General features: G+C 35.8%; 1 protein-coding gene across 1 annotated transcript; it reads left to right on the top strand.

Annotated features, from left to right (window-relative positions):
- On the top strand, window positions 1-14,915 carry LOC127941722 (sodium-dependent phosphate transport protein 2A-like). The gene is made up of 11 exons (XM_052537083.1): window positions 1-33; window positions 310-443; window positions 632-775; window positions 2,910-3,021; window positions 3,119-3,314; window positions 4,150-4,242; window positions 4,317-4,377; window positions 5,167-5,334; window positions 6,874-6,990; window positions 9,970-10,094; window positions 11,048-14,915. The coding sequence occupies exons 1-11, from the start codon at window positions 26-28 to the stop codon at window positions 11,612-11,614; spliced, it is 1,725 nt and encodes a 574-aa protein (XP_052393043.1). The 5' UTR covers window positions 1-25; the 3' UTR covers window positions 11,615-14,915.
- The last annotated feature ends 963 nt before the right edge of the window (window positions 14,916-15,878 follow it).

The following is a 15,878-nucleotide window of genomic DNA, read 5'->3' as shown; positions in this document are numbered from 1 at the left end:
CACAGACAGAGCAGTGCATCATTCTATGACGAGGTACGTACTGATCATGTTGTTTTCTCATAATGTCATGTCTTGTGTTTAATTGCTTCACGAACAAGACTGTGATTGTCAATAAAACCAAAAAGAGGAAGGAAAAAGAAAAAGAGAGTGGAATCAATTAACTCAGAATTGTAATGTGTGTGTGTGTGTGTGTGTGTGTGTGTGTGTGTGTGTGTGTGTGTGTGTGTGTGTGTGTGTGTGTGTGTGCGTGTGTGTGCGTGTGTGTGTGTGTGCATGTGCGTGTGCATGTAATATATATGATCTTTTTAGCCAGAACCATTTAATGAGGACAATGGGAAAACAAATCTTCATCAATATTTGCAAGATACCACTTCTTCTTCTATTTCTGTACATGTTCATCTGTTCACTGGACATCCTCAGCTCAGCCTTTCAGTTAGCTGGAGGTAACCTTTAACACCTTTTTGTTTGACATTTTCCACTGTTCTCTGATACAGTAACTATTGTGAATATCCTGTTTCCAAAATAAATGTAAAAAGCTAGTTACTTTGTGACAACTAACTACTAATCTCAATATCACATCCTAAGTGTGAAAATAAAAACTTTGAGTGGACTTTGTTGTATGTTTGGATAGGTAAGGTTGCAGGGGACATATTTAAGGACAATGCTGTCCTCTCTAACCCTGTGGCGGGACTGGTGGTGGGAATACTGGTTACTGTCCTGGTCCAAAGTTCCAGCACTTCCACCTCCATTGTTGTCAGTTTGGTCTCTTCTGGATGTAAGTCAAATGCAGTCAATACAAACACAGTATTGCTCTGCCAAACCTAAAAACCCATTTATGTTACTATATTTTAATACTTAAACATTTTTAAACAGCACTCTGGAGTACTCAATTCTGATTGGTCATCACTGCCATCTAGTGACTGATATTTTCTAATCCAGTTTGTGCATTTGATTATTATTACTTCCCTTCTATGAAGTAGGCGAAAAGCAGTATGTGGAACAAATATGTTCAAATTCATATTATTTATAAAACGGTAGGCAAAAGTTCCCATATGACGTACTAGTTCTGCAGAGATTCTAAAGTGTGCATCTATCCCATGAGGCCATAGGAAAAGAGTTGTGAACGGCAAGAAAAAACCACGCCCCTATAAGTTATGCCTATTACAAGTTATGCTCTCCTACAAAGAAAACAACCAATGCCATCAGACAAAATAAATTTACTTAGAGTAGATTGCTTCATGATATCCTCTCAGCCATTATTTTGTATGCATTTTTTGCGGAAGACATAACTTGTACTACTTAAATTTGTACTATTAGCTTGTTTTTAGGTTGTTATTTTAGGATGCAGGTAGAACCTTCTTGAAGTATGCATGAATTTCTTTCATACTACATATATTCATACATAACTTCTCAGGTTACTTATGTAACAATGGTTCCCTGAGTAGGGCACAAGACACTGCGTACTGTAGGGGTTGCTATGGGGAAACCACAAACAAAACAGTTAGTGAAGATGGAGAAGAGGATTTATACTTTAGTCGCACCGGTAGTGACGTCATGGGCTGTTGCCGACCAACGTGTTGTTGTTGTTTTTTAATGTATGCTTCAGACACGGTTCCCGACGAGGCGTTTTCCCCATAGCGACCCTCAGAAGACACAGTTTGAAGTTCCCTTGAAAAAGAACATACTTTTTAAATAGTCACAAAGTTTGTTTCTTATCAAATGTAGTACCTGCTCAGAAAATATGCAGTAGTGTTCTGGCAAGGTTATTTCAAAGTGAGCAAAAATGAACAAATGTTCTTACAGTAACATAACATCCATTCTATAGGAAATGTTATCAAAATGTTTTTAGAACATATTTGTTAGCTGAGTGGCAATGATCCATTCATCTAGGTAACAAACTATGCTACTTTATTGTATTTTGTAGCAAACTGCATACAAGCGCAAATGGAACCATGTTATTTATGCGTCTCATTTTTGGGAAGTTTTAATATTATTAAAGTAATGTTCACTTTGTTGCTATGGTGTTATTTTATATTGTAATGGGCAAAAGTGATTTTCAGAGAAAGAATTTCCAGAGAATGATTTTTGTAGATGATGGGAGCCCTTCATAACTGGCTTAGGAGGATTGTTGTACTTAAAGGAACACTCCAACTTTTTGGGACTTTAGCTTATTCACAGTATCCCCCAGAGTTAGATCCATACATACCTTTTTCATTTCTGTGCGTTCTGTAAGTGTTATTTGACGCACCCACTGCTAGCCTAGCTTAGCACAAAGACTGGATGTAAATTGATAATCTTGTCTTACAGCTTCCAAAGTTTGTAACTCCTCGTCTGTGTATTCTGGCTCAAAACTATATGGTTCTGGATCTTGGTTTGATACACAGTAAAATTCCTCTGAGTCTGACAATTCCTCAAAGTCAGCCATGATCACGAGTCACGTCTAGCTAGTTAGTCACGTTTGTTTTGTTTACAACGGGGCGTCTCTTGTGCTGCACTAATCACTCCGCCCAAGTAACGTTAGCTGTGCTCCTACGCCTAGTGAGAATATAGTTCCCAGTATTTATACGATTAAAATGGTCTCTGTCTCATATAGCCTTGTTATTTGTACACGCTATGACTATACAGATCACACCATGTAAATAGGAAAATGTTTGCATTATTTTGTCACTTATTGGGATTACTATGCTACCATTATCCATTTACATCCAGTCTTTGTGCTAAGCTAGGCTAGCGGTGGGTGCGTCAAATAACACTTACAGAACGCACAGAAATGAAAAAGGTATGTATGGACTTATCTAACTCTGGGGGATACTGTGAATCAGCTAAAGTCCCAAAAAGTCAGGGTGTTCCTTTAATGAAACATGACTTACATCTATCGATTGGGTTTCTGCATTCTATGTTTCATGCAGTGTTGGATGTTGGATCGGCCATTCCTATCATCATGGGCTCAAACATAGGCACATCTGTCACTAACACCATCGTGGCTCTGATGCAGGCAGGGGAGAGAGAGGAGTTCAAACGGTAGAGAAAGCATACAGTACCTCATACTGTCAGCATTCAACTATCAATAGAAAGTTTGGAGTTCTTCAGTGACACTTTCTGTGTGGGTCTGTTTCAGAGCCTTTGCGGGTGCCACAGTGCACGATTGCTTTAACTGGCTGTCAGTGTTGGTGTTGCTGCCGCTGGAAGCCATCACTGGCGTGATGAGGCTCACGTCGGGGGCGGTGGTTGAAAGTTTCAACCTCGTGAGTGGAGAGAATGGTCCAGAGCTCCTGAAAGTCATCACAGAACCCCTCACGAAACGTATTATACAGGTACAGTATTATCTGTTTTGAAGTCTAACTGATAAGAATATGTTCTAGAAACATCAAGGATGCCTTTCATTCTTCTATGGAAAAGAGAAAAGAGACTTTTGGTAAATCCTTCATAGGCTGTCAATATTGAAAAAAAAGACAAAAGATGCAATAAAAGTATTATAAATGTGGTGCGCATGAATCATGCTTTATATAAAAAGTGTTCTCAAGCTACACAATGCATACAATTTTACTAATTGTTTGGGAATGAGGAAGTCCACAGTTGAAACAGTTAAATTATCCAGGCAAAATCCAGTAATTTCAATGGGAAGTCACACAATCTGTATATTTTGTGTGAGGGTGAAATTTTCCACACAGAGAATCTCCTGTGGATTTAAATTGGTCAGATGGATTTGCTGTGTTGACCAACAGAAAGCGTCTTGGTTTAAAAGTGACTTCTGTGTTCAGTCATCGCTTCACTATTTACAAAAGGCCATGGAATTTTTAACTTGTGAAATTTGACCAAAATGTGACAACATCTTTAGAATGTAGCACATAAGTCTTTTTAAACTTTTTGGGGCTTGATATCCCATATTCAAAAGCAGCCGGAAAACTTCCCCTTTTGTGTTTCACGACACAACATGATGATGAATAAACAATATTTATTACTTTAAGTATGCAGCCAGTTGGGTGTCATTATCAATAAAAAGAAAACTGATCATTTTTTATTTATTATTATTATTTTTTTTAAATGCTTTGGAACTTGTGAAAACGTCTGTATCTCTATCAGTACTCTTTGGTCTCATTAAAATGGGTTTAGAGTTAAAAAGCATTTAAAATTATTTTCCCTTTTCAGCTGGATAAGACAGTAATCGTAGGTATAGCAACAGGGCAAGAGGTGCTACGCAATAAGAGCCTGATAAAAGTCTGGTGCCAGACACGGATCATGGTGAGCGACATCTCTGTTTTCTTACAGATGAAGATCTTTTATGTTCTGATGTTATGTACGTTTATTATCCCCAGATCCAAGAAAATTTTTCTATATTGTCTTCAGAAAACTCAACAGTGCAAAATGCTGAAAAATGTAAGTTGAAACTCTATCAGATTTCAAAGGAATAGAGAATGAAATGGACAAAGACACAGCAAAGGCCGTCCTTTGATTGATCAGCCTTTAGTCATTTCATGCATACATTTTTAAATTACAAAGTTTTGTTCTCCATTCTATCTGGCTTCAAACTTTTTTTTTAATGCAGAGAAATGCTGTATTCAAACAATGCACTCTTTTTTCCGTGAAGAAAACTCGTTTTTTAGTCCCTCTGTAGACTGGCTCTTCTTCGTTTACTCAAAGCTAATAACTATAATTTATTCTGTATTAGTACATCCTGTGATAGAAACAGCCACTGAGTCATATGCTTGTTTAAAAGAGGAACTACACATTCGACATCAACAACAGTAACAAACAGCGTACAGACTGTCTTAGGAAGCAAGATGTTTTTAAACTTTGAATGAGCTTTTGAGTCATCCAGGCTCATATAATGACTTTGAGGCAATAAGCTGCATATTTTTATTATTTATTTATTTATTTTATCATCTTTCAAACACAGGAGCCATCGTATTGAGGAAATAAAGTAATAATTCCATATTTTTCAGGCCATAGTGAATGGCTAAAGCCCTCAAATATAACCATGGGCCTCATTTTTAGAAGCCATTTTCTCATGATGCATAAATAATTATAAAATCTAAAATACTCTTTCTTCTAACACACCATAATCAGCAGCTGTTGGGGTAATCACTGTTTATATGAACATATGCCTGTCAACGCATGAGTGACGGGCAGATTTGGAGATGTAAATACATGTGTCTGTTGGAACAGGCACTCATCTTTTTGTCGAGACGGGTTTGTCTGATCTGTCTGTGGGGTTGATTCTGCTGGCTTCTTCTCTGCTGGTGCTCTGCACCTGCCTTCTGCTGCTGGTTAAGTTTCTCAACTCCCTTCTCCAGGGACAAGTAGCCAAAGCTATCCAGAAAATCATCAACTCAGGTGGGAACTATCTATTAACACAGGTAATGTGATTGTGAGGATCCATGTCAAATGTTGAAAAAAAAAAATCTCATATATTATTATTTTTTTAAAAATTTTTTTACCACAGGTATATCACATGATTCTGCTTTTATTAATATTGACGGTCTGATCAGATCATCAACATTTATTAAATATATTTTGAACATTTAATTTATCACTGATCTCACTTAATCTAATTTAAGATTTGTTTATAATACACTGATTTATTTGCCATCTGGAATTTCTTAACTGAACTTAATTGTATGGAATCACTGCCTTAAGTTGGATCATATTGGCGGTACAACTCATTTCATCTTAAATAATATTTAAATGACTTTATAAATCAAACTATCAAACTGAATCTTGTGTAACTACTGATATATATACATATATATATATATATATATATATATATATATATATATATATATATATATATATATATATATATATAATAAACAAAGTTTGATTTCTACGGCTGCAACACGCTCCAAAAAAGTTGGGACAGAGGCAAAGTAAAGGTGAAACTATGTTAAATATCAGATTTTTGAAACAGTTCACAATAAGCAGGATAAGGATCATGTTTGGGTGAGGGGATCATGTTTGGGACTCCGCAAGCAAAGCTGGATCATGGCTCATCCCTTTGTGCCAAATTTCAAGTGTCAAATAACAAAAATAAACAAATAACTAAATTAAATTACATTTCTCAATCCAAAATCTTAAAGAATTTAGGTATTTCGCCAACTACCATACATGATACTGTGCAAAGATTCATGGAATCCAAAGAGATCTCAGTCTGTGTAGGGCCAGACAGGAAACCTCAGATGAATGTGTGGCTTTCATCACTGACAGATGCAAAAGCAAACATCTGTTATGGTATGGGGGTGCAGCAGAGCAAATGGCAAGGGTGACTGGAATGTCTGCAAATGTATCACTGACATGGAGGCATTTATTGGGATGTTCAGAGACATATCAAGATGAAGTCTTTCATGGGAAGTCCAGGGTTATTAGATCAAGACAATGCATTCTTCATGTACTACAACAGCATGGTTTCATAGACACAGAGGGAATGTGTTAGACTGACTTATTGAAAATGTATGACTGACCAGTCATGAAAATGAGAATCAGACAACAACGATCACAGACTCCACAGACATCTGAAGTCATGTATCAGTTGAGATTGGGCAAAAATTTTGCTTGGAAAACTTTAACAATTAGTGTCCTTAATTCCCAAACAATTAAACGTTGTAATTAAATCAAAATCAAAATTTGGTTATATTTAATAAATAAAATTAAGTTGGCCAGTGAAAACATTGGATTTTTCTTTGATCTTTATTCAGTTAAATTAAGTTATTAAAGAGAATGAGCAAATAAAATATTCTTGATGTTAGGTCATTTCACAAAATATCTGAACTTTTCTGCTCAGTTTTACAGTCTGCAAAACCCCAAAGGGAGCCTCTAGTATCTTGTCATTTTTGCTGAATTTTCAAGAGATTTAAACAAAACACTTTCCTGCAGACTTTCCTTTCCCGTTCGGCTGGTTGACTGGCTACCTGGCTATTCTGGTTGGTGCTGGCATGACCTTTGTTGTTCAGAGCAGCTCAGTGTTCACTTCTGCCATCACTCCTTTGATAGGTGAGTCCTACCTTTTTTAGATGATCAGGCTGAACCTATGGTCAAAAAAGTGTCAAAAAATTGTTTGAATATCTCCTGTATAATTTAGCTGTGCTCCCAGATGACCTGAGAAATCCATTACAGCCAAGAGCACCTCTGAGTATTGTTCTAATATTTGCATTTAATCACCACTAAGCCTCAGAGGAGTTAATCTTTAGCCCTCACAGAGTTGACTGTCAACTTCAACTCATTCGTTTTCACCAGTCCATGAGCTTTGCACTCTGAGAATCAATGGTCTGTTCTGGCATGTAAATAATGTCAAGGTTTACTCGATACGGTAAATCATGCACTCGATTTCCCAGCGGAATGACAGACGTAAGTTGTTATGCATCTACAAATAAGAGCAAGCGAGATGGAAATTAAATATAGGAAGGCAGAACTAGTGTCAAGAGAACAGAGATGTTTACTTGATGCTTTAAACACTTTCTAATCCACCTGCCCTTCTGACAAAATAGAAGAGTGATGGTCTAACATTGCTCCCGGATTTAATGTAATTAGCTACACAGTGATTAGACTTTCTAGTGAGGCATGACAGCTAGATTAAGCATCCACAGCATCTTAATTACACTGCCAGAGAGACCACTAATCCCAAAGAGTTTTAGAGCTGCCACGGAAGCTGTAAAATGTGCAGACTATATTTTTGGAACATTTTTTTTTTCCTCTGAAAGCCAAACACACAGGTAGCTTTTTCAAACAGTCCAGTTGAAAATGGTTCATTTCATGTGGATGTGTACAAAAGTCGTTTTTGTCAGTGACAAATGAGAGTGTCCGCTATAAATAAAGAGAAAAAAAAAAAAAAAAAAAAAAAAAAACAATGTAAAAATCTAGTTTAAAATGCATGTGGCAATTATGTTGAAACATTCTTGAAAAACTTCAATATCAAGAAAATTAAACTTACAAATGTACATATGAATAATATTATATATTATATATAAGTTCAAAATAACTTATTTAAAGTATTTTGTAACATTTTAAATGTGTCACTTTTGACTGAACTTGCTGAATAAAAAATATAAATATAAAAATATTATGTAAGGTTTTAGGATATCAGAATATATTTTTTTACTTTAATCCCGCCCATATATAAAAAAATATATATATATTTTTTTCCCTTTTTCTTCATTAGTGTCATGAACTGCATATGGACATGAAGGTAGAGGATCCAAAAGCAGTAGTTTATTTAAGGGGTAGGCTAATCCTCAAACGTAATCCAAAAGGTAGGCAAAAGGTCATACACAAATAGACAGTCCAAAACAATGACACAATGAGTGGTTGAGGTAGTGATTTTCAAATCATTTGTTTCAAAACAGTGTTTCGGAGCGCGTATCAAAATGCTAAAGTCACGTGATTTCAGTAAAAGAGACTTTGTTACGTCATAACTGTTTCGAAATGTTTACAAATTTCAGTACCTCGCAATGTACTTAATTTTTATTAAACTTGATGAGATCTTTCATGTACCATGATTCATTTTATATATATATATGATATATATAAACATGATGAGAATCAGACAACAACGATCACAGACTCCACAGACATCTGAAGTCTTGTATCAATCATATCTCTTCTCTGTGAACTCATGAATGCGAGTTTACTGAGATCACCCCCCCTAGCGGCGAACCACTGACTAAGTGGGTTTTATATGATCTTGGATCAATTTGTATACATTTTTAATGATAAACTTGTGTAATTAAAAGGATGCGTAGTAGTTTATAGTCCCTTCTGGCCTGTTTAGACAAGCTCTCCATTAAACAAACAAAACAAGCACTTGTAAATTAATAATAAGATTTACAAGTTTTGCTGAGGCAAAAGTTTTTACAGTTTTGCTGAGGCAAACAGAGTAATCCAGAAAACAGGCAGAATAACAAGACCAGGAATCAACATACAGGATAACAAGTATACAAGACTTAAAATCGCAGTAATGAAAGATACAATAATTAACAAAAAATGACAGTAAGGAACGGACTGATAGGGTGAGCTAATTATGCTAACAAGACACAGATGCAAAAAATTAATTCTGAGACCAGGAAAAGGATTATGGGGAATGAAGTCCTTGATAGCTGCAAAAATCTGGGATGGACAGTGATTGTGACAATTAGGATATTAGTTTATTTAATTTTTAATTAAAAGTAGTTAAAATGAATCAAATTTCATAAAAATATAAAGAGTTGTATAAAAGTAATTATATTCACGAGTTGACATAGAAATGCCCCCTTTGTAGTGTTGGAAACTCAGAATGAAAACCAGGAGATGCTGGGATATCTTTCATACAGAAGTTCCTCTTTATTTGAGGACTCGCTGTGCATCGCTGCAGTCATCCAAGTCTCACCAAAGCAATGATACTTTGGAGTGTTTATAGAAATGGGAGGGATACATACAGTAGAGGTGGAAACAATTTAAACAAAGCATGCAAATTGAATACAGGGATCGGCCTGATGCTGGCCATTTTCCCATCTTTGGTCTTGTTGTCAGCATAACAGTGTCATTTAAATGCAGTTAAAATACAGGAAGTGCATGAAGACAAAAGGTCATTATCTCATGATAGTGAGATATCTCTTGATTTTCCTGATTTGATCTTCTTGGATATGTCAGCTTTATTACCTCAAAATGCCTACTATTGTATTGGAACCTTTAACATTTTATACATTTGTAATCCCACAGTAGCCACTATGTGCTCTTGTTGTACCCTTTTACTGAACCCATGGTAGGACTTCATAGCAGATTATTCCCTCAAAATCCATGCAGTATCATATAGACTCTGAGGGATATGTGTGTGTCATTTGGGACAAGACCATTTTCATAAGGTGAATGCCAGTTCTGTCATGATCATACATGGTCATCCAGTTTGCTCTTAATAAGGCTGGATTCACCTTATTAGAAGGTATCATTATAAACACAATCATCTGCTCTGGTCAACTCTCACGTTCATTGTGTTTTCAGGCATTGGTGTGATAAGTATTGAGCGGGCCTACCCTCTGACCTTGGGCTCCAATATCGGAACAACCACTACAGCCATCTTAGCCGCATTAGCTAGCCCAGGAGACAAGCTCGCTGCGGCCTTTCAGGTGAACCCATTTGAAACATGAACTTTCTGACTCAATTAAACAGAGTTAGAGGACTCTAGGAATGGGGGTTTGATCTTAAAATACTGATGCTTTTGATAATATGTTACATGGACAGGATTGATCCTCACATACGTTTTTTATTTTGATTGATTTTATTTTATTATATTGTGATTTTATTATTATAAAAATACATTTTAATTATTATTTTTTATTATTATTATTTTTTTTTATATTGTAAAATTAACAACAAATGTGAATCATAATTTATGAATCATAAGAACTTCTAAGTAAAAAGAAAATATCTTTGAGGATTTCATTTTTGAGGATAGGAAAAATTCCTCCTGCTTATTTTAACACAGAGAAAGTTTGACACACATTGTTGCAAATATCATTTAATGTTATTTTACACTAAATAATGATAAATAATTAATATTATAATTAATGTATTTGTGATGTTTATAATATTTATTTAAATTCATATTTACCATTATTTATTTGTTATAAAGTCACCATGAAATCAAAATTGTTCATAAAATCCAAATGAACAACAGCTTTCCAATTGAATGTTACATGGCTAAAATTATTTTTCAGATTTTATTTCCTTGAAATTTAATATTCAAAAGAGCAGCATTTATGTGTAGCAGAAATCTTTTGTAATATTATAAATGTCACATTTACTGTCACCTTTGAATAATTTAGTGCATTCCGGCATTTCATGCAGATGTGCTAAATGATAAAACAAAAGTCTGATAGTTTGTAGTGTAAGCCCATTTAATTTTCTTAATGAATTGATATATCGGTATCAAAATATTGGGCTAGATAGATTTAGGTAAGATAATAAAAAGAAGTCTGTCATTCCTAGAAGACTCATAGCACAGACCCATTACACAGTTTGTAAAGTAAATTTAACCATGTTCTCTCCCTCATGATGCTCTGCACATCCTCTCTCTCAGGTTGCTCTATGTCATTTCATCTTCAATGTTCTGGGCATATTACTTTGGTACCCAGTTCCTCTAAGCCGTCTCCCCATCCGCATGGCACGATTTTTAGGTGAGCGGACCGCAAAATACCGGTGGTTTGCTGTGCTGTACCTGATTCTTTGCTTCCTCCTTCTGCCATCCATTGTGTTTGCACTCTCAATGGCTGGATGGAAGGTTGTGGTGGGTATCTGTGTTCCATGTGTTGCTGTCCTCCTCTGCATTGTTGTTGTGAATAGACTGCAATTACAAAACCCTCACCTTCTGCCTTGGTGGCTGCAAACCTGGGACCACCTGCCTCTCTGGATGCACTCACTCAAACCAATGGATAAAATCATCACAAGAGTCACATTGTGCTGCAGGAAAACCCGAAACAATGATCAGAGCCACACGTCTCTTGAGGATCTTCCACAGCTGACAGAATGTGAAGCTGAGAAAAATCTTGCACCTTTATCACAAAATGGTCCATCTTTCATTTATGGTTATGAGACAGAGACTGGGGCTGTTTTTGACTCACTAAATGGCAAAAGCAGTAGGCTGTAGACAATATATGTGACCCTGGACCACAAAACCAGTTTTAAAGGGTTAGTTCATCCAAAACCAAAAATTAAGGTGTGTTTTACTCACCGACGAGGTATCCAAGGTGTATATAACTTTCTTCTTTTAGACGAATCCAGTCAGATTTGAATCACAAATTGTCTTTGATGTTTCAAGCTCTATCATTACAGTTGGCGGGTGTTGCATTTCTTCAGTCCAAAAGAATTTAAATAAAAATCGCCCATCCATTAAAAAAAGTCTCAGCCACCCTAATACGTCGTCCACCTGCAACTGCTTCCGTTTACAACAGTGAGCACAAACTAGATTATTACATTTTTAATATGGATTTTTTTTCGGACTGAAGCAATGCAACACCCGCTGACTGCAATGATAGACCTTGAAAAATCAAAGACAATTTTTACTATAACTCCTACTGGATTCATCTGAAAGATTAAAGTTATATACACCTAGGATGCATCGGGGTGAGTGAAAAGCAGCCTAATTTAATTTTTTTGTTGAAATAGCAATAGCTAAATAAAATAAAAAATAAAATAAATAAATAAATAAATATATGTATATCATTAGGATCATTAGGATATTAAGGCCCAATCCCAATTATACCCCTAAGCCCTTCCCCTTTCCCCTAACCCACCATTTCGTGCTCCAACCAAAAGAGAATCGAGACACCACTACCCCTTCATGTGAACGCGCGAAATGGAGGGGTAGGGGTGTCTCGATTCTCTTTTGGTTGGAGGGGTAGGGGTAAGGGGAAGGTCCAGATATCCTTTCAAACAAAGATTTTTCAGGACCACACTTCAAACAAAGGGTTATGAATTATCTCGGCAACATGGCTGCTACAGCGCACAAAAAGACAAATAAATGTAAGCTTTTTTGGCATAAATAAAGATTTAAATGAAAAGTAATCATTTGTTTTATGTTACATTCAATTGTGAGTTTATATCAATGGTCATGTTACTCAAAGAAATGTTTGTAAAAAATTGCAATATAGACTGCATATGTCTGATCAGGGCGATAACTGCCGTGGACATTGATGGGGGTTAATCCCCCTAATAATTAGAAATCGCTAAACCATTTTCTCAAATATTGCCGATTCGAGAGAGAGAGAGAGAGAGAGAGAGAGAGAGAAATGGAAGTTGCATGTATTCACATCTGTGCGTTTATCTTTTTAGAGTGAGTTTACTTAAAAACAGGGATTGTATCCTCTCGTTGCTGGAAAATATAATATAGCGATTCAGTATTTAAACTGTATTTAATAAAACTCGTGGGGCAGCGGTGACAAGTTTATTTTATCCTGGATGTTGAGCTGCGCGATGTCAAATATGGGTGTGTGTGTTAGTAAGCAGGGCATTAATATAGAACGATAGTTAAAGGCTCTAATGCACACCAGCACACCAGTATATGTGTGTTAGGTTTGTTGTAAGAGCCAGAAGACGAATGATGACGTGATGGCATAGTAGTGATGTCCCAATCCTTAGGGGAATATTTTCTCCCCTACCCCTTGACACTCGGTTTCAAGAGACAAGGGGAAGGGGTAGGCGGAGAGGAAGGGGAAGGGGTATAAAATAGAATTTTGATTTGGCCTAAGTAAAGATCATGTTCCATGAAGATATTTTGTACATTTCCCTGCCATAAATAAATCAAAACCTAATTTTTGGATTAGTAATATGCAATATTATTAATTAGTAATAACTTCACTTTCTCAGTATTTTAAATTATTTGCAGCCTCAGATTCCAGATCTTCAAATATTTTTTTATCTCGGCCAAATATTGTAGCCTGGTAATACCAGACTCTGCTACTTCACTTTGCTTCGTAGACAGAGTCTGGAATGGCATAATAGAGAAGTGTTTTCTCTCTCGCTAGAGGGTGCTTGTCTGAAGTTTAAAATCATTGGTTACCCATAAGCCAATCAGATACGTTTAGTTATGACGTATGTTATGCGCCTGTACAGCCGCATCGAAGCACAGACATCATGCATCGAACTCAAATCTATGATTGAACTTCCAGTGTAAACCTGTTGTTAAACACTCTTCTTGTTCTGGCTTCAGTTTGAAAAAGAGTTGAATGTTCTCCATAACAGAGCGAATGGCATCCCGTGTCTCGTTTCCCATTTCCGCAGTCGTTTTGGTTTTCGATTTCTCTAACCTACAATTTAAAACTCGGTGCTTAGCATCTAGTTCACGGCTCTCAGCTTGCCCTCTGTTCGTTGATTGGCCCGGCTGTTTTCAGACCGGTGGCAAACAGAAAGCTCTGAAGCTGTATCAGACTGAGTACAGAAGCTAAATGAAATTGAGCGGAAGTAGGAAGTCTGACGTAGTCAGGCTACAAATATTGTCCTATCCTAACAAACATCAAAAGAAAGCTTATTTTTTCAGCTTTCAGATGATGTATAAATCTCAATTTCAAGAAATTAACCCTTATGACTGGTTTTGTTGGCCAGGGTCACATTTGTGGTCTAATAAATGCCCTCTTGATCCTTATAATGGTTTATATTTCATATTGTGATTAAACAGGTATGCTCTCTTCACTTTCTGTGAATTTGAGCGCTAGACTACAAAGCTACTGAAATTCAGTAATACAATGGGGTATATATTTGGACATTTTTTTTTCTTTGGTCAGTGAGAGGAAGGGCTTCAGCTTAAGAAAAAAAGAGATCATCAGCCTGGATGTATTATATAAGCTGTTGTATAAGTTTATAAGTTTGCAATTTTTTTTCAACCTTCTGATGATGTCTAAGGAGTTAAACATCATGGTCTCTGTGATGTTTTTTAATTAATTAATTTCAATGTCAATGTTAACCCATAATCTCCAAGCCAAAATGTTGACATGTTGGCAGATAGACATTTGATTTGATAACTACTATTTAAAGCTACTTCCCACGCTAGGTTCATATTATGCTGCCAAATATTTGAAATAAAAAGTATATAATAATTCTCATAACAAAAAATGTATAATGTGTCATAACACAAAAGTAATGGGACAACAGAATAGCTTATTCTCACAAGTGCCTCATTGCTAAACATTGCTGAAATAATGGTCTGTCATAAATTCATAAAGGGTTGTTTTTCAGTCAAGCTCAGTCCATTTTAAAATGTCCTCAGTCCTCAGAAGCAATGCATAGCTTTATATGCATAGTCAAGCATATAAAGGGCTGACTAATTAAAACACACTTTTAAAAATGGGAAGGGTCATTGTTACATGAAATCAAACTAAAAAAAGTGATGCATGTGCACATACAAAATCTGAATTTGACCTGCCTAATAATTTTTATGTAAAGAATATATATATATATATATATATATATATATATATATATATATATATATATATATATATATATATATATATATATATATATATATATATATATATATATATATATGGAACAAGGCCTGCCAGACAGATGCATAAATAACAGTACCTTCACTGACAGTTCTGCTGCTCAAGCTTTGACTGAAAGACAGGCCTACTGTACATACTGTACTTACCGAATTAGTATATACGACACATTCCACAGTGTGACCAATAATTCCAGAAACAGCAAGTATGTGGGCTTTGAGGACCACCCACAGAAACAAGATGCTGTAAAAGTCCTCTTAAACTACTTTGTGGTGATGCAATTAAAGTTTGATTGAGGACCTCTGTATATTTCTCTCAAATGCCGATTAAGAGGCTGATGCAGGACAGAAAGTCCAGTGCTGTTTTTCAACATGATTTCGATACATTTTCACTCCAGCTTTACTCACATAAGACTATTTACCTGAAACACATTTAAACAAATAGGAAAGAAACCTAGTCTGTACTTCTTTTTAATATGGAATTACTTATAAACAGTTAAAAAAGTTTGTTTTATAAAGTATAAATGTCTTTAGTATGTTTTTTTATTTGGACATACTATCCGCCATGTTGTTATTATCATGTGACCTACCAGCATCAGTTACGTTGCTTCACTACAGTTAATAAAACCTCTAACATGCCCTCATGGTACAGTAAAGTCTACTGTTGTAAGAATACTGTGAATTTGGACATACTGCTATTTTCACTTCTTTTTTTCACCTACTATATAGTTGATTTCAGACGGAGCCATTGTATTTGTGTATCATGGTGAGTCATTGACATATTCACTGAACAGATTTGTCAATAAAAATGAAAAAAGTGTTGATGTGTCAGTGATCAATTATTTAAAATTTTTCTTTTCAGTCATCTTTCCTTTTCAGTCAGCTGGTCAAAAGGGTTTGTAAAATGGTCCGA

The sequence above is a fragment of the Carassius gibelio genome, chromosome A21, assembly GCF_023724105.1.
Source record: "Carassius gibelio isolate Cgi1373 ecotype wild population from Czech Republic chromosome A21, carGib1.2-hapl.c, whole genome shotgun sequence".
In the NCBI taxonomy this organism is placed as follows: Eukaryota; Metazoa; Chordata; class Actinopteri; order Cypriniformes; family Cyprinidae; genus Carassius; species Carassius gibelio.
This window is presented reverse-complemented; position numbering and strand designations above follow the sequence as displayed.